We start from the raw sequence: 21,117 nt of genomic DNA, 5'->3' as shown, positions 1-21,117 counted from the left end.
CAAGTAAATAGATGGTGTGCATTCTGTATAGTGAGTGAACTATGTAATGAGAAACTTGCTCAGGACTATAGATACTCGTAAATAGAATAGAGAATAGAATATCTGCAGTAGACAATTTATTTTTTTTCGATTTTTTTTCATATCTTACACAGAGGCGTGTTTCCGACGAATACGGAAAATTTTATGAACAACTTCATGGCATCGTGCCTTAAGGCAAGTTACTGGAACTTTTTGTACCAAAATTTGAAATTCTTAAAGAAGATTCTTTTTTTATAACTTTGAAAAAAGGAGTCTTGAGAATTGTAAAATTAAAAAAAAAAATTTACTTTATGAAAAATTTTAATTTTTTCTATACCTTAATATTTTGGAAATTTTGAACTTTTTCTCAAAGCAATCGCGATACGTTAGCTGCATGGAAACGAAATGTAGAAGCGCGTTAGCGCCTGTTGGCAGAATAACGGATAAACAATGGTACGGACCCATAGAAATGTAAACAAAAGTTCTTATCATTAAAATATCTATAGAAATTTTGATAATTTCATGTGCATATGTTAATGATCATTTTGTCCGCCAAATGGATCTACCACCCCGAAAATTCAGCAGGTTTTTATTTAGTCAATACAAATAACGCTTTTTGAATCATTCAAATCGGGCGCTCCGTTCTCTCAAAAATTAAATTAAATCGGTTGATACGTGTTCTCGAAATCGTCGACGAAAAATTGTATCCGTGCATAGATAAACACGCACACAAGCATCAATTTTTGCTAAGCTATGTCCAAATTTTCAGAAGCCTCTGAAACGTAAAGATAGTTAAAAATTTAATTTTTGATTTTTTTGCGATTACTATAACTTACCCTACGGGAAGTTACAAAATATATAATATTGTTGCCAATTATGACAATAAAAAATTCAAAGTTGAAAGTATTTTTCAAATTTTATGCGTAGATGGGCAATGCTTCTATGTATACAGTAGACTTCAATTATTCCTACTTCTCAATACGATTTCTCCATAATATGCAACTTTACTCGTTTCTTGCATGAAACGTACTCTTGGTGCGAAATTGTCTTAACAGGGTTTGTATATTAAATTAGGGGAGTCCATTAATCACGTGAGCTTTTTAGGAAGAGGGGGAGCGGGGGTTGACAAAATATCACGAAATATCATGTGAGGGAGGGAGGGGTATAATAAGATATCACGTTGATTTATTTTTTACCTGATTTTTTTTTAATCCAAACATTTTCAGAAAAAAAAAACAAATTTTACAATTTTTCACGTAACTAAAAATGCACGTGATGTACCACGAATCACTAATGACGAGGAAGGGTCCAAAAATCCTTAAAAAATCGATCACGTTAATGGACCCATATTTTCTGTTGACCTTACAATAAGTAAATTATTCGGCTAATAGTTTTTTTTTTCAATGTTGGTAATTTTGTAAGATTAGTCTCTAAGGCCTTCTACTACATGCGAAACTTGGGGGAAGGGGTATGACAAAAAATCACAAAATATTACGAGAAGGAGGGGAGGTCTTGTAAGCCATTACGTGTATTCATTTTTTTACCAGAATTAAAAAAAATCCAAAATTGTTCAAAAACTAAAAAAAAATGGGAATTTTTATGGGTACTAAAAGTCTTTGTGATGTTTGGTGGGGTTGGAGGTGGTGATTTCAAATATCACAAGAGGGAGGGTGTTAAAAAATATTTAAAAATCGATCACGTGATCAATAGGCGGCCCCTCTCATACGGTTTTATAATTACTACTAAAATTATTTATATGACCTTGAACATTGCTGACGTTTAAACTTGTTTATTCAAAAGCTAAATGTAAATTGCACTTATAGCGAAAATGTTCGAAAATCATAAATTTTATTATCGATATATTTCTCAGTTTATTGTTTTTCAATTACAATCAATGCCATTAAATTAATATTTGTTTTCATAGAGTAGTTAGTTACTGCGTTGGCTCCAATACAGTCAGTCTTTATTTATGTTCCACTTTACGAAACATTTAAAGTGTGCACTCATTAACTTGGCACCATATCTCATTGTTTCATTTCTGCATGCTGCCTGCATATTGTGTACGTTAGATTCAAAATGTAGAACTGAAAACAAACATAATCGAGTCTAACGAGAGGCTAATTGCGTAATTAGCAGCCACTACGACATATTTTGAAGCAGAACATTTAGAGATGGAAATGTTAATGTTGACATGTAATAGATGGAATCGTCGGTGATTAAGTTTTAGCAATAAATTTATATTATTTCTATCATTAACACATACTGGCCATACTATTTATAGTTCAATAACTTCAATTGTGACAGCTTTTTTATATTGAGTTGGATACTAACAAGGGAATCCTCAGGTTTACTCTTCTGGGATTTTGATGAAACTTCGCATGGTGATAGAGTTGATAGTCAAACCGAACCCCATAAAATATTATAAACCTATGAGAAGTGGTTTAATTCTAATTATTTCGGTTTGACTATCAACTCTGTCACCATGCGAAGTTTCATGAAAATCCCAGAGAAGAGTAAACTTGAGGGTTCCCTTGTAAGAAAGTGCTGTTCTTAGCTTAGATGGGTTGGATCAACTTGGAGTAGGTAGGTTTAACGTCGTCCAAATATAATAGTAATAGTTTAGATGCCCATCGATGAAATATAATTTTTTTATCCATTGTGTAGTTTTCGTTTGGCGTTAATTGTCATATTTTGCTCTTTTATTTCTGCAAAGGTAAATAGGCATATTAAGCCCACAAAATTTTATGAACTGTTTATGGTGACGAAGCCTTAAAAAAGCAGCCGTGTCAAATTTGGTTTGCTAAGTTTTGTCCTGATTTATTTTTCACTCAAAGATGAAAAATGCTCTGATCATCCAGTTGAAGTTGATTAAAAGAGAATTGTCTACTTTGAACTGTTATTACCAACCAACTCTGATGTGTATATTGAACAACTAATGAAGTTAAACCATGCAGTTGGAAAAAGCGGTCTGGATGATTTCTTTCAATGTTGACATCGCATATCTTTGACAAAAGCTATTAAAGATTGTTTGGTAGGTTTTACCATATCCACCATTCCAAACTGACCTTGCACCTTTACTTCTGATCAGTTTTTGTTTGGATCTTTACAAAACTCCTCGAATGGTCATTGATTCTGATGGTGTCAAAATAAACCTGATTCAGTTATTTTGCTAAAAAAACCAGGAGTTCTGTGAAAGTGAGATGATGATGTTGCTTGAAAGCTGGCAAATTTTATTGATCTAATTAGACAATACATTACAAAATGAAGTTACTTAGTTCCATGGAAAAATGTCTTTGATTTTCTAATAAAAATCTGAAATTATTATACTTAGTTGACAACATAATACATTTATATATACAGTAATACCCCTTTTAACGTTGCTTTGGTTTAGCACTGCTTCTATTTCAACTCGTGTATTTTTCAAAATACGAGCAAATTCGTGAAAGATACAGTAAGATTTGTGTAAACAACAGGTCATTCACTAAATAGTTCTCGACAATAGTTATTCTCAAAATAGTTTATTCCATACCTAATATCGAAACAAAAATCTTACAAAACACATACCTACTATTGTGTCATTGATATTGAATAATCTACAACTCACAATAATCTACAGGCGTACGCTATTGAGATATTGATATGATTCCATTTTGATTTATATGAATGATTTAGTATCTATTTCTGCATTTATGACGATGATCTTTATGGCGTCGCGCTTTTCTCGGAATGATATGAGAACAGATTTCCTCATGCGAGTACGTCATGTTTTAAGTCTGCCGACGGATTATTGCACGAGAAATGTAGTATTTATATCTCTATACTCTGATTCCAGCTGAATGGATTGTTAGACATCGATAACCAACTATATATAAATGCATTTGATGTGTGTATAAATTCTTTCCTTGCGTTTGAATGTTACCACATTTTTTATATCAATTGCAGTAAAAGTTAACAGATTATAATGCCAATACAATGGCTATTTTTTCTAAATGTGATTATAGTTTTGCATACTTCTAATCTGTACCTTTGACTTATTTCGCAGCAATACCTGTGAAGGCTTTTTTTACTTGAAAACATATTTTTGACCGTTTACAAGTGCTCACTACTGCACTTTTATCTTTAGCAATTTGATGCAAAGCGGTAGTAATTACTAATTTTACTTAAAAATAAAGATTAAAAATATGTTTTCAGTTGCAAATATGTAGCTTTTTTGGACACTACCGCGCGCACTGTAAGAGTATAACCTGATTTTGTGAGATGCTATATCCAATGACAAAATATTTTAATTTTTTTCAGCTTTTTTAAATTATAAGATTTCTTCAAACCGTTTATTAGTATTTTTATTGCTCCTAAAATATGGAGAAAATAACATAATTCATTCGAATAGAATGTAATTTATACTGCAGAACAAAATCAATTATATAACAATATATAACATGTAACAAGCAAACAACTATCGAACTATGTTCAATTTATTATTTTTGTGAATACTATTTCTTATAGTTCATACCTCTGCCAGTGTAAAAGTTTACCCCACCCGCATGTAAGCCTATATAGAGGTTACATAAAACAAAAAACACTTTGTCTGAATATTGATACACCTGATAGCGACGTCGTAAGAATTAAGGTGAATTAGTATCATTGAAGAAATCTATACTTTGCTTAATTTTGAGATAATGGTGGTGGGTCTTTTACCCGCGGACCTTCAAGCCCCGCTCTCATTTATGTAAGAACTTTGATATCAAACAAACTAGCTTATACATACGTGAAACTTAGTTTTGATTATGAAACGAGCAGTTCCAATCTTATCTACATATTTTCATCAAGGGGCATAGACCACTAAGAATTGGTAACTGTTACATTCATTTTGTAGTATTCTATTTTGACAATAAAATAATGAGAATGTTCTTGCAGATGAAAGCTAATTATAGTTTAGTGTTTAAAATTTCGTGTTAATGCAAAATTAATAAATTTCGTTTAAAAAAAATATTTTCCAAGGATCGAAATCGAGTACCGTGTAAAATAGGGGGAGGGGATATAGGTGTTAGTAATATATAGGTGAAATTTAATATGTTATATATAAAAAAGTGGAGGTATTACAAAAAAAAAACAATAATATCCCAATAGATTTCGAATGAGTGAGCATTCTATTCTAATGAGAAACGTTTACATCGGCTTCTCTCTGTTTTACATGATGCGTAGTATAATAGTCGGGCCGTTTCGTCCTTTGAGATCTATTCTGACACACATATCGAAGAATGCGTCTGCATATAAAACACTTGGTGTGTGACATGTAAACATACGATCAGGGCCGTTTGAGTGCACATAGTACACTTACAATTAGTATGAAAACTAGCTGTAAGTGGAATTCTGTCTTAAGGCAATTAGGGCATCGTGCCTTAAGGCAAATTGCTGGAACTTCCCGTACCAAAAATTATTTTTTTAAAAACGATTAACATTTTTGAGAAAAATTTACTTCAAAATAATTAGATTTTTGAGAAACTAGGAATATGACAAATATTCAAAAAAAATTACTTTTTTTTGAAAAAAAAATTTTTATTTGAAAAAAAAATTTTTTTTTTGAAAGAAATTTTTTTTTTTGAAAACAAACTATTTTTTTGAAAAGAAAAATGTTTTCTTCATTTTGACATATTTTGGAAATTCTGAACTTTTTTCAAAGCAATCGTACTGCTTGAACTGCATAGAGACGAATTGTCACAGCGCAAGTGCCGCGCCGCCGTCTAACGCATAAACATTGGTACGGAACCCATAGAAATGTAAAAAAAAATTATACTTATTGTTAAAATTTCTATACAATATCTGATAATTTGATGTGCATATGTCTAATCATCATTTTTAACCGCCGAATGGCATTTTTTTTTACTTTTTTCATTAGATCTCCGAAACCGCTAGACCTGCCTTCATGAAAATTTGATCAACTTTTCATCTTGCCACTACAAGTAAAATGTTTTTTGAATTATTCAAATCGGACGCTCCGTTCTCTTAAAAACTGAGTTACCGTTTTCGGCACTTTTTGCCCCGTATCTTCGGAACGGCTAGACCTAACTTTGCCAAAAACTAATCAGCACGTCTCCTTATCAGTACAAATCGAATGTTTTTTGAATTATTCAAATCGGTTGATCCGTGTTCCCGAAATCGTCGACGAAAATTTGTATCCGCACATACATACACACACATACATACACACACACACACACACACACACACACACACATACATCCATTTTTTCTAAGGTATGCCAAAATGTTCAGAAACCTCTGAAACGTAAAGATATATAAAAATTTTCATTTTCGATTTTTTTGCGATTACTATAACTTACCCTACGGGAAGTTAACAAGGAAACATTAAATGATTATTCTAAAACGCACCTATAAGGACAATTAGAACATTTAAAATAAAATAACTGCGGTAAACATTTTTATGAGTTTAACACGTTGATCATTATGTCAGTCACATGTGTCTGACGCTAAGAACTTCTGCATGAGCCATGCCAGAGGTGTTTATCTTACTAAACTTAGCTTTGGCCTATCAGGAACAAAACCTGAAAATTTTTTAGCTTTCGAGGAAAAAGCTTTAATCTAGAGCCATGCTTGTCATATATGTGTGACATTAAAAATAGTTTTTCCAGGTAGTATCTTACGTATAAAGATGTGTACACAGCACAAAAGTTTGCACTAAAATTGATACAATTAACATGAATGTTTTACTTTTATGTCTATAATCATGAATATTTTACATTTTTATGTAAATGGAAAAATAATGAGAATATTGTTCCACAAAAATGTAGGAAAAATTAAAGTATGGTATGGTGTCCGAGGCTTATATTAACAAATGTGGGTTAAACATTTTTTCTAATAGACATATCAGGGGTAGCAAACGGCGTTTTCCAGGAATTTTGACTTGATACATTTTAACTAAATTATCTAAGTTATCATGGCCCATGCGAATTTTTTTCAGATAATTGTGTTACTTCTATTTTCTTATCTTAAATTATCAGTTATTGATAATAACTGATAGTACTTTTAATATTTTTTCTTGTATTGCTTTCAAAATTCTTGAAATTCATTATTTTCCGAACTTTTTTTAAAAATCTTTTTAGAATTTTCTTTTAGTTTTCTTGATTTTTCAGTTTTTTGTGTGGATTTTTTATGATTCTCTCTAGATTTTAAAATTTTATTTTTCAACTGCTCTTATTTTCTCAAATAATTTTTCTAATACATAAGTTTTCGCACATTTTAGAATTTTTCTCTATATTTTTTTCTTAATTTTAGGTTTATTTTTTTAAACAATTTGAATCTGTTTTCGTAATTTCAACTGGAGAAGAAGTTTGTTCTTGCTAGAAAACCGGATTTGCAAAATTTTGTTTTCCTGGCGTTTCAAGTCATTCTGAATCGTTTAACACCAAAAATAAGAAAAAAGTAAAGTAAGTGTGAGATGGTGTTAAGCTCAGCTTTTACTGTGAATTTTTCAAAAACAGTTACACCAATTACAAAAATTTAAAAGCCAACTGGTACAGCATCATTTATATGTTGTCAATGGAAATGCTGAATAACTTGAACCATTTTCAATAAATTTTGATGAACTTTTTTTATTATCAAATCTGAAGCCGTATAATTTTTAACAATTTCATAATAAAAAAAGGTTTATCGCAATTCATTGAAAATTGTTCAAGTTATTCAACATTTCCATTGACAACATATAAATGGTGTACTCTGTACCAGTTGGAAATCGTTGTTTGCAAAGATCGACCAGATTCTTTTTGATTACTAATTATTAATTATTATTAATTTTTTTTTGCGATTTTGATAAAACTACTAACTATTTTGACCATTTGGTTGGTGGTTTCAAAACTGTATCATGAAAATTTCAAAAGTTGATAAATTTTAGTCGATTATTTACACATTTCGCGAAGTTTATGCAATTTGCTTTAACGCACAATATTTCTTAATCATTTTATATTTTTATATAGAATAATTTAATTTTTTTTTTCATATTTTTAGTTCTTCTTAATTGCAGTTATATATTACAACCATAAATATATTTTCTTTACGGAATTTTCTTCTGCAAATGCGACCCTGAAGGCGACACTTCGCCGGTTACGAAATCGTCTTAGTGACCAGATGCTCACAGTTAAAAGGGATATTTATTATGTCATGGGAATAGAAGCTTTCTTTCCTCTCGGCTTGAAAAAGAACGCCATACGTGTTAATATATCAGTTATAACTAGAATCGTTGAAATATCGCTACTGCTATTTTTACATGAAAAGCGAGATGAAGTGAGATGAGTTATTCTTTTTAAATTGGAATTTGAGGTAACACACATTGGCTGTTAATATAAACATATTTATAGTTGTGGACTATATATATCTATATCTTCAAAGGCAAAACATCAATTCAAATGCAAAAGATTTTTTTTGAGAATTTTTATTATTTATCAATCATCAGTGGATACATGTAAATACAACTTGAACAGTGAAATATATGAAAATTGAATTAAGATTTAATTACGAGCGAAAGGTTTGACTGAACTTTGCCGACTACTAATCAACACTCTTCCAACTGATATCTTTCGAATGGTTTTAAAATTTTTAACGGTTCAGAATTTTACAAAACCGTGGACGAAAACTTTTGCATTTTTCTGCTAATTTTTCATTTATATACATATAGAATAGGGTATAACGGGGCTTATAGTTCTGTGGATAAATAGATCCACTACTATTATCTCAATAACGAGAAAGTATACACTTTTTAGTGATACTATTTTAAAGTAGAAGGCAAAAAATGTGTAAATCACCTTAATTATTATGACGTCGCTTCCAGGAGATAAACGAAAATTCATCAATATCTATACTATTAGTATTTTTTTCCTTGGGAATTTTGTTTATTTTTAGGCTTTTGTATTTAGTTTATGATATCTGAACATAATTTATAGGTATACGTTATTTAATTGTTTTGTGAGATGTATTGTTATTTTTAAGTTTGATTCAACAGGTTATTTATATAACTTTTATAAAAAGGTTACATGTGGATGGGGTAAACAAGACCAATCAATTCATTACATTGGCAAAGGTGTAAACAATGAAAAAAAATAGTAAATAAAAAAGTAAATTAGGTTTAAAACAAACAATTTTACATGAGATAAATTAAATTAATAGCTATTCTACTCCTGCTGGTATTTTTTTAAATACCAGATCAAGGTTATATACAATGAAATCTTCGTGAAAGATCGCATAAAATTTGTAGTTCACATTGGTTAAATACAGTAGCAATTACTTTCTGAAATCTCTTTAAATTCAAAAATTATACATTGGATTTGTTTGCCTCTTGGCTGTTTCTTTTTACCCTCATAGGGATAAATCGGACTGCTAACAAATTTAAATAAATAGTAAAAATATATATTTTTATAATTAGGAGTTAATTGTGAATTTTACTGATCATAGTTTGATAGTTGTTTGATTGATACATGTTATGTGTTGTCATTCAGAAAGTATAACTACTAAAAATCAAATTGAACCTTTATTGTTCTATTTATAAAGTTATTCTGCACAGATGTATGAATTCAAACGCCTCCTATACACGGTTATTCGAATTTTGATAAATCTTCTTGCAGTTTGTTAAGAGAAATTTTAAGATGTGATGAATTATATAAATATAGTTATATTGTAGAAATAAATGGAAAAATGGCAAAGCACGGCATATCATTGTTTGACATTGAAAACATTTTGACACATGAGAACTGTCACCTTCCAGAAATGTCAATTCACTTGAAATTTGAACTAAGGCTAAATTATGAGAAAATATTAGAGTATAATATATTCATGATTATGGGCGAGAAAAAAGTAATGTCCACATTATTAAGGGCGAAAAGCAGCTGAGATGTGCCAGTAATTAAAACAATTTAATATACAATAATTGGAACTTTTGTAGATATCGGTACAAGACAACTTCTGTCGGGTCAGCTATAATATATATATATATATATATATATATATATATATATATATATATATCAGTATATTACATATATTGCATTATACTAGGTTATAATATGTAATGGTATGTATGGTATAATATGAAAACAATCTAGAAATAGCCGCTGAGCAATAAATAAATTAATTAATTAATTAATATTTTTTAAATATCTGGCTTTGCAAGAGCTCTGAATCCATTGCCGAGTGAATGTCATCATCTCTCGAATTGTATCAGGCCGATGCGATGATTTCGAATCACGTGCATCATTCGGAAAAGCTTGCCAAACCGCACATTGGGTTGGCGCTTGTCTCGGAGACGAAGAATTACTCATACAATCATTGAATAACATCACTTAAAAGTAATTGAATTAATCGATATGATTGCTTTATAGAAGAAATCGTAAAAACTCGAAATATGTAGGCGTATAACGCGTGCGGCACACATTAAATGACACTTTAATTGTACTACTGCAGGAACATTGCTTTTTTCTTCTTCAGAATAATGAACCAAATCTATGCAGTTTTTTTTGAATAATTAAAATAGCTTAATTATATTTATTTTATATCTTCCATGACAAATGTAAACTACATATAATCATGTAATCGCAAACAAAATTTAAACAAGACATTCATGTAATTGACCTATAAATAAAATATCACTCGGTTTGCACATACAGGTTGCTTGGCGATTAAAAATAACAAAACACAAATGTCAGGATTTTTATAGTTTATTACAGAATTGGGGAGCGGTCACGGTGACCATTACCCCAAGAAGTGATTTTATAGTCTATTAATTAAATGTATATTTCTTATACGTGACACGACATTATATATATTGAACAAAACAGAAATTGAACAAACAACTTGCTTGATTTTTGAGTTAGCAAATTAAGTAGAATTTCTACTCTACTCGAATTTATAGCTCGAATATTTATTGAGCATACAAAGTGATACTGATAAGATGAATTATGATGAACAGGCAATGACCTGAAATAATATTTATTGTTGATTACGGCTTGCTTATAAATGAATGAATAAATAAGTAAATAAATAAACAAACTATAGCATATAATAATTTAAAGAATATCAAACGACTAATTTTCAATACATTTATTATAAGTATGCTGACAAAATATTGCTATTATATTCTGATTATGACTAACGATAAGAGACTGTAAGGATTTTGTTAATTGAATTGACTAAAAACTATTAAAAACACATAATATATTACCACGACTGGCTTAAATTGATTAAATATTAAACAGAAAACATTTACTGAATATATTTGAATAATAATTATAAATGAACTGAGTATTGTGGTCTAGAATTTGTAAAAAATCGATTAAGGTTTTTGGATATTTTCAAAGTTTAAACTATTCAAGCATATATGTACAACAGGATTTTTCAAAAATTAAACTATTTTTGAAAATATAGCTGTTTGATCACAATAATCCTCCTCCGTTTCCTTTCTTTTTCTTACTTTTTTGGAATAATACCCACGATTTCTAAATTTCTACTAGACCAATTTACTCGATATTCTTATTATAAGACTCTCTTTCTCTTTAGTGAGAAGTACGCTTATCCTAAAACTGCAATTTTAACTATTTCTATAAATTCTAGAATAATAAAAATTTGGCATTTTTTTTTGACAGTCGCTATTTGGTGAAAAACATATATCTTTAACATGTCCGTAGTTGACACAAATGCGACATTAATCTAATTTAATGATTAATTAGAGGATCATAGTCATGGTTATGGTTAGGTGGCAATTTTTGGGACCCTTTACTCCATCACCTTCTAGAATTAAAACTTTGACTACTTTGCTTTTTCTAAATTCTACACACACGCACACACACACACACACATATATATATATATATATATATATATATATCAATTTCCTCAATAAAGTGACCCTTATACATTACGTTCGTATTGGTTAATGGTGCTAAATATTCGAGCAATGTGTAATAACGAATTCGCGCGGATTATAAACGTATCCGTTACCATGTGCAATATTTTGAAACATTATCGAATATTTCTGTATTTATGTTCAGCAAGCTTACGGCGTGTTTAATACAAAACATGCGCAACATTCCGATATCGATGTTTAAACTATGGATCTATTTCGGAATGGATAGTTTATCGTGTGTTTCGCGCTGTTCATCCTCGTTTGACCCAGATTCGATAACTAAGCTACGCACAGGAAAAAACGCTATTGGGAAAATATAACAAGCTTTCATAAAAAATCATTATTTAGCACAATGAATGTCAACAATATGTCTGAACTTTACAGACGCCTGACATATGTTTTGAGCTGGCCTATATAACGGTAACAATATCACTTTGGTGGCTTCGAATATCAACGGCTCACCCGAGTGGACTTAAATAGTAGAGGAATTCCTTCAAAATTGTAGGAACAAATTTTCTGTAAACTCCTTCTAATACTGGAACTATTGATACATTTAATAGAATGCGAGCTTTATAATAAATTTTCAAAATATTTCACTCCAGAGAACTGATAACAAACTAATAATAATAATAAGCTTTGTAAGAATACAGCCTTTGAACGAAAATATGATTTGCGAAGAAAAAGTGCCATACAGCCTAAAAGTTTATTTTCATATTAACACTTCAAAAAAGTTGATTTTTTGAATTTTTAATAACACTTGCATCCAAATGTTTTATTATCCCATTCGGTCTGTAAGTGATTACGGGGCTATTTTGAGAAATATTAATATTGGTATTTAATAAGAATCTACACACATACACACAAACAGCTATATAGGTTAGAGCAGGGTTTGAAGGCCCGCGGGTAAAAAGGTCCACATCAATATTTTAAAAACAATAAAGTTAGGCATTTTTAACAACTATATTGGAGCAGTTATCATGAGATAAACCGCTATATTTCTATAGCAAAAGTATTTTCTTTTGTTATTTTTTTGTTGTTGTGAGCACTGTTGTTTAGATTACGAGATCTAAATATAATTTTTAAGTATGTTATTTAATTATTTTGTAAGACGTATTATTGGGTTAAATTCACCATATGTTTTTATATAACTTCTATAATAGCTTCTATAAAATGGGTGGGATAAAAAGGACCAATTGAACATTTACCTTAGCAAAGGTATAAAGAATAAAATACAGTAAATAAAAATGTAGCTACAGTTAAAAACGTAATTTTGCAAGAAATAATTCAAATAAATTGTTATTTCTACTCTGCCGATGAATATTTTTGATGAAATACCAAATTAAGTTTATATACAGTGTTATCTCTGTAAAAAATGTTTCCATAAAATTTATATTTTGCATTTGTTAAATAATGTAGCTGTTATTTCGTAAAATTAATTTAAAATTTTAAGATTTTGAACCTGTTTGCCCCCTGGACGTCTCATTTCACCTTGCCTATGGTGTAAAAAGGACAGGAGACATTTCTTTGAAAAATAGCAAAATAAAACATTTCTACAATTATGAATCAGTTGAGAGATTAATTGAATATAGTCAGATAGTTGTTTGTTTGATATATGTTATTTTTTGTGATATAATCGGTTTGGTATTCACAATATAATTGCTTAAATTTATATTGGACTTTTGTTAGAATACCCTATACTGCGTTTAATCATTTTAAACATTTTTAATTTTAATTTAATTAATTCACGACATAGTTTATTATTAGAAAATATAATTTTTATGACGGTTTTAATGTTTCTAGTATAAAGGACGCTGCCTTACAATATTTTTTTAGCTTTTAATTTATTGATTTATTTGTTTTTAAATTATTGATAGTTTTACAATACTAAAGTTTGATCTATTTATACGGATTGACTTTGTTAGTAGAAAATCATTTTCAGTCAAATATCATTATTGCAAAATAATTTTTAGGCAAATATCGCTCTAAAAACTTCTGTCCCATTGAATTGAAATCTCAAGTAAGTTGCAGGTGATTTTATTATTGTCTATATATTTTACATCATGCCAAGTTGAACTTTTACACAAGATGTTATTATGTTGTGATCGAGAATCCACAAAAATAATTACTTAGTAATATTACCGATCCTTTGATTTCTTCAAGTCTTGTTTAACCCATGGACAATGTAAGCACGTGCCAAACTAATTAAAGTGTTAAAATAAAAGTTTATTTAACACTTCGTCAAATAGCATCTTTACGGATATAGAATCTATATACAACTCGCGTTGTAATTTGACGACTTCGTCTCGTAAATAATTTCGAAAATAGCAATCACAACGGGAATATGATATACGTTTTATGAGGCAACACATTACTGTTCGATTCCATCGTAAACATAAAATAGGACCAATTTCAATAGTCTATTACTAAACATATCGGAACTTCTTGCGTACAGTAAGTTCTTTAAGTCATAAATGAAGTTGCAGATGGAAATTTTTCACTTGGCTGATCCATCTTTAGATAAAGGAAATATTCCAAAGGTTTTCTGGATTTTAAATAAAAAATCTTCTGCAGCTTCTCAATTGCTACAAAATTATCATAGTATGTTGATTAATCAGTTAATTTTATTTGGGCAAGTGATCAAGGATATTGAAAATGATTGATAGTGATATTGAAGCCCCAATCCAATACATTTTTTCTATGAAAAGAGCATTTTTTGTAATTTACAGTTTGAGTCCAGATCAGTATATTTTTTATAAAAAGAGCTTTTAAGCATTACTTGCAATTTCCAGCTCGAAGACAATACATTTTTTATAAAAAATCTATTCATCCAATTCATTTTTTTATAAAGAGAGCTTTTACGCATTATTTGCCAGTTACAGCTCCAATCAATTTCAGTCCAATTCAATATTATGTTCTCATAAAATGAGCTTTTATGTATTATTTTTATTTCACAGCTTCAGTTCAATTCAATACATTTCTTATAAAGAGAGCTTTTAAGCATTATTTGCATTTTACAGCTTTAATCTATTTTTTTACATTTTTATAAATAGAAGGCTTTTAGGCATTATTTGCATTTTCTAGCTCGAATCCAATTTTTTACATTTTTGTAGAGAGAGCTTTTAAGCATTATTTGCAATTTACAGCTCGAGTCCAAGCTAATACATTTTTTATAAATAGAGTTTTTAAGCATTATTAGCTTTTTACAGCTTCAGTCAAATTCAATATATATTTTATAAAAAGGACTTTTAAGAATCATTTGCAGTTTACAGCTTGAGTGCAACTGAATACCCTTTATTTATAAAGAGAGCTTTTGAGCATTATTTGCCATTTACGACTAGAGCCCAATTCAATATACTTTTTCATAAAGAGATCTTATAAGCTTTATTGGCTGTTTACATCTTGAGTCCAATACAATTTATATTTTATGAAAAGCCTTTAAGCATTATTCACAGTTTATATATTTTTGTTTTAATTGAGAGCTTTTAAGCATTATTTGCAGTTTAATTCAATTTTTTATATGGTGAGCTTTTAAACATTATTTGCTTTTCACAATTGATGAGGCTACTAACTGTGAATTTAATCTAAAACATTTCTTTATAAAACAAAATTTTAGACTATTTATATTTGTAACATATAAATTGATACTTCCATTATTTTCACAAACATACATCGTATCGCATATCTAAATTGTTGAAGAAATACAAATTTAAGAATAGATGTCAAATATTTTTCATTCTAAACTATTATTAGCAAACTATTAAACGTTTTATGCAATATATTTTTTTAACGGTGATCAAAATTACAAAATTTAATTCAAGATTTATGTATTCAACGGTTTAGATTTAAATTTTAATTTAAGTTAATTATATTAATTCAATTTATAATTATACATTCATGTTTAACTTTTAGCAAAAAAGATGAAATACTTGTTATTTTTTAACCGTGTACAACATAAAAAAATGTTAATTTTAAATAACAAATAATTTAGCAAATAAGTTGCTTTATTATTTCAAATATGTATTCATAAAAAAAACAATTGAGATCTATGTATGCGTACACATCCAATTTTTCAATGTACATATATACATACATATCAAGAGTAAACATCTAAAGCTTGAGATAGTTCAATTACAATTTTTAGTGAATGTTCAATTTAGTACAACATGATTTTTTGTGAGTGTTTATTTTAAAAAATTGCTTCAAAAGTATGTAATGCTTCAAATTTTCTAAGAAAAAGAACATCCCAATTGTTATTAAATTACCACTTTCAAGCCAAAATTTTTTCCAAAAATTGAAAAAACTACATAATTATTAACAATAATATATCTTAAATGCCCTACATTCACCCACGTAGGAGACTCTTTGTCGCACGTAGAGTCCAATTGAAATTGATAGCATTCAAGGAATTAAATTTGCCCCATTTCTGTATAAAACCAAACGCATACAAATACATTAAAGCGATCCAAAAGCTCTCTCTATAATTGAAATAATGAAATTATGTAAACTGTAAATGGAGAAAATTAATTTCATTGCTCGATATATATAAAGTACAAGACTCGCTAGACTGAAACTAAAATTTAATTCACAGTGAGGGGGCTAGGGGGTTATTGTAACAGGGGTAAGTAGTAACAGGCTACTAGTTTTTCAATAGGATCGTAAACGAAAATAAAATATTTTTTTGTTTTTATTGGACATGTAAATCGTTCTGATACTGTCATGCAGGCTGACGCAGTGAACAGAATTGTGCAGATGCGTCATTTTTTGTCAGCAATTTAAAATTTCATTTTCATTTGTGTAAATATTATCGACTAATTTTAAGTTTTATACATCATATTTTGTTTTAGATCTATTAATGTTCCATAACGTGTAACATTTTAGTGATTACTAAATTATTTAAACCGTTATCTTTATCAATGTTAAAAAATTACACCTGGGATTAGTTGAAACATAACTTTGGGTCTAATTGCAACATTACAAGAATTATATACAGATTTAACTGAAGATAGGATGGAATGTATAGTTTGCAAGATTTGTGCACGTGTAAATTGTGTTAAAAGACACACTATGGAACCGATTCCGCCGCATAACAGAAAAATGTTATGGCAAGGCCATGTTATGAAGAACTTTCCATGCTAAATATTGACAAAATCCATGTGGTTGGTGCAGTCATGCGTATTTCTCAGGTTGTCAGAAAACCTAACCTAGAAACAGCACAAATATCAAAAAACGATCTTAGATAACAGGGTCTTTCTGATCCAGCTTTATAACATACGAGTGACGTTACAGTTTATGTGTAAAACGCCTGAATGCACTGCAAATACATGGCATTTTGACAGTATTCAGTATAATTCAGTAGCATAATGTATGGAAGTTGGAGCTTAACATGGCCCTTGCCATAATATTTTTCTGTTAGGCGGGAGACTCGGTTGCTATATCTTTATTTATATTAATTGTAGTTTACTTTGATTTATGATTAAGAATTTATATTATAAGTGACATAATATATTTTATTTATATTTATTTTAGTTTGCGCTGATATATGAAAAGAATTGCTTAGAAACATGCCAATTTTCTTTAAAATAAGTAAAGAATAAATTATCAAAAGTATTATTGTCGTTTTTTTGTCGTTACTGCTGTACTTGGTAGACGCTTCTAATAGCCCCAAACACGGGGTAAGTTGTAACATCTCACATTTTCTAACAAATGATTTATTGTAAAATAATGAACAACGTTTGTTGAAATATTCTTGCTTGATTCGGTAGAGGAATAGTTACATCAAGTTTTTTTTATTCTCTATTTTATTCACAACTGTCCAATTTAGGACAAGTTACAGAAACTATACATTTTTTATTTCACAGAAATATATTAGTGTATTTTCAGATATATTAAATCAAAAAAACTGTTACTAGCAGCCTCTTGCTTTTCTACATTGCAGTAATTCATATTGTTATTCATATTTTTCATATTGTATTTGATAATTTTTATATAGAATTATTAAAGATCACGTGTTACTATTTCTACTAAATATTAAATATATTCCCAAAATAATGTTTTATATTTGACATCTTATTGTTCCTGTGTTGAGATTAGTTCAATTTCATAAATAAGATTACGACTTACCCCCAGACTTGAAAGTGAAGGAAACCTTTTTTTAAACATTTTGAACTTCAGTCCGTGAAAAGTCACAAATAAAGAGCACTCTATCGGCAACAGTAAGGCACCAAAAGTATATTTAAACAACTTATATTTCGGCGCGACGATTTCGTATCGTTTCGGTTTTTTTAATAAAAAAAATCAAACAATAATACACGTAAATAAAAATTTGACAAAATTTAATTGAAACTAATAAAAACACTCAACAATACATAAATCTCGCTTTGAGCTTTTTATTTATTATTCAATACTTAATCAACTTGAAGCGATCAGCGCACGATTCGAATCGAAATATGAAATTTCGATCAATCAATACTAATGTCAATAGCGCGATTTTCTCTGTTTTTGTGCGCTGACGCTGTTTTCCAAACGGGCGAGACTTTGTAACTGGGCAATGATGTGATGGGACAAAATACAATTTGAGATCATAGCCGATGGTCTTTAGGTGGTCGCCCAAAATAGCGCCTATGTTATGCCGCTATTTCGAATTAGCGGACACTGAAAACGAGGAAGCACCAGCGGACGATACACTACATTCGCGCGACTGATTCGCATAGATAACAATCCTTTACGGACATTAACTTGTTCCTAGTAAAATAAATTTTGTTGTCTGTTTTTATAAATTTTGTTAACACATATTTTTAATAGGATTGAGTAGGAGGGCCATGGTCTTGTAATAACAGTTTTTTTAAGTAAAACTTCTTTAGGCGCGACTAGGGTGTAAATCCGTACAAATGCAACGAAAGTGCGTTACGGCAGAGTCGAGTGCCGATGATTCGTCATTCGCTCTCGATGATATCATTTCTATACGGATCGATTGTGATTAGTCGTCGTTATGTGAATAGAGATCTGACGATGTATGCGTACTGGCGTCAACGTTGTATGCGTATCGATATCAACAAGGAAGTCGGCATAGATAAATAAATTTTAAATTTTAAAGTTACATGTAGTACGATTCTTGATTTAATGAAAAGTGCCTGAATCAGAAGAATATTTTACCCTGTTCTTGAAAATAATAAAACAAATTAACATTTGTTTATTGATAAAAAATATTTCTATAATATTCCTAGTTTCTATAAATCTTTGAAGTTATTAAATGGAAAATATATTTAGGCAAGACAGATTATACAGCTGTTCAAAGAATGAATGAATTATGTCGCGAAAGAGTAAAAAAAATCAAGCAGTCAATGAATGTATGTCAATTTATTACATGAAGTTCTTCAAACACAATCATTACATGGGTCAGTCAAGTTGCGAAAACAATATTTGTTTAGGCGTTGTTTTTAACATCATCCACTGCGTGAACGAATATTATAAAAGCTATTAATCAGCAATTACTTCATTTCTCTAACGAAGGTTCATTTCTAAATGCTAATTACAATGACAAACCGATCGTGTCATATTTGAAGTATGATTTTAATTACATTGTTTTTAAATATTAGGTATCGCTCTTACATTGTCATTTTAGCTCATAGGAATCTTTATGTATTTCTGATTGCTAAATAAAACGAGTCAAAAAAAAAAAAAAAAAATTTGTACATATTTTTAATGCTATTGTAATCAATCATTCAAATCGGTTGATCCGTGTTTTTGAAATTGTCGATGAAGAATTGTATTCATTCATTTTTTTAGGTATGCCAAAATATTAAAAAAAACTTTGAAACTTCAAAGTATATAAAAATTTTTTTTTCGATCTTTTGCGATTACTATAACTTACCCTACGAAAATTAAAAATAATAAGTTTTTATGGACATTGTGTGTACTCTTTCCATATACCCAAAAAGCCAATAAAGTTATACAAAACATCTACCTTTTAGCTTTGTCAACACGTACCAAATATTTTTTTTAACTTTGGAATCATCAAAATTGTTCGATATGGTCTTACAAAAATGTGATATTTCTTATGCACGGTAATTAATATAACTACAATTGTCTTGAGCCTTGAAACATAAAATATATTAAATAAATAATTAAGAATTTTTATTTTATTAAAATAATTATCCTACAAAATGGTAGAAAAATAATTTTCATCATTTCTATTCTATCTATGCAATCTAAACTATCCTTGATAAACATTGATCAGAATATATTTCGAAGAATTTAATTACAGTGACATAATTACTAAATATAGGATAGCTGTATTCCATCCGTAAATATTATGATCTAATTAAATATTGATATGAATTCTACTCATTAACCTAGAAAAATCGATGATAATAATAAAAATTACAGTGTGTGTTCGGATACAAATTTTAATCGACGATTCAGTGAACACGGATTAACCGATTTGAAGAATTCAAAAAGCATAAGATTCGAATTGACGGGGTGATTAGTTTTTGGCAGAAGCAGGTTTAATTTCCACGTGCCTTAAGGCACTATACCATGCACTACTAAGTTATAAATATTTTACAAAATTTAAGCATAAGGAGTGAATAACTTTTTATATATATATGTTCTTGGACAAACAATCATAATCTGAATGACAGCAAACAGAATTCAGGTATTCCATGAGCTGATGCTACGATTATTTTTACTGAAAAAAGTACCCAATGTTTCTCCTAATTTAGTTCGGATATAAAAAGGCAACCGAATTTTGGCCTCTTCTATTAGTTATTGTATTTTATTTTTTTGCAGTAATACCTGCGATAACTAGAAACATATTTTTGATCTCTGATATGTTATTATAACTGGTCCTTGATATAAGATATTTGAACTCAGAACCTTACGGTTGCAAGGCCGAGGCCTTAAGTTTTTCCCAAGGAGTGAACAACAACATTTATTTGATTCATTGCGGACAATATTATTCCCGCTGTTGTGCGTTGCAAAAAATGCGTTGCAGTGTCAATTCATTCGATTGATATTCGATTATGTAATCGCTGAGATAGATATTGTGTTGTGAGGTCACACCGTTTGTTACTTATTGCTCTAATCAACTCAGGAATGCAGTTATGTAGAGGTCGCGTAGAACGGATTCGCTTCTTTTGACCCTTGCAGATATAGACTCCCACACAGCGTTTTAGACCAACGGCCAGGGGATATAAT

At 29.6% G+C, this 21,117-nt stretch overlaps 1 protein-coding gene across 1 annotated transcript in view; it reads right to left on the bottom strand.

The window, feature by feature from the left end:
• LOC113377256 (ankyrin-3-like) overlaps nt 1-18,171 on the bottom strand; it is a 55,360-nt gene extending 37,189 nt beyond the window's left edge. Inside the window, exon 1 of the mRNA XM_026617505.1 lies at nt 18,043-18,171. Coding sequence (XP_026473290.1) covers nt 18,043-18,081 — 39 coding nt within the window. The 5' untranslated portion in view covers nt 18,082-18,171. The remainder of the gene's footprint in view (nt 1-18,042) is intronic.
• Between the last annotated feature and the right edge of the window lie 2,946 nt (nt 18,172-21,117).

This window comes from Ctenocephalides felis, unplaced genomic scaffold (genome assembly GCF_003426905.1).
Source record: "Ctenocephalides felis isolate EL2017-DRISC unplaced genomic scaffold, ASM342690v1 CF-g0.4_SCAFFOLD_01886, whole genome shotgun sequence".
Lineage (NCBI taxonomy): Eukaryota > Metazoa > Arthropoda > Insecta > Siphonaptera > Pulicidae > Ctenocephalides > Ctenocephalides felis.
Note: the sequence above shows the minus strand (reverse complement) of the source record. Positions and strands in the feature narration are given on the sequence as shown.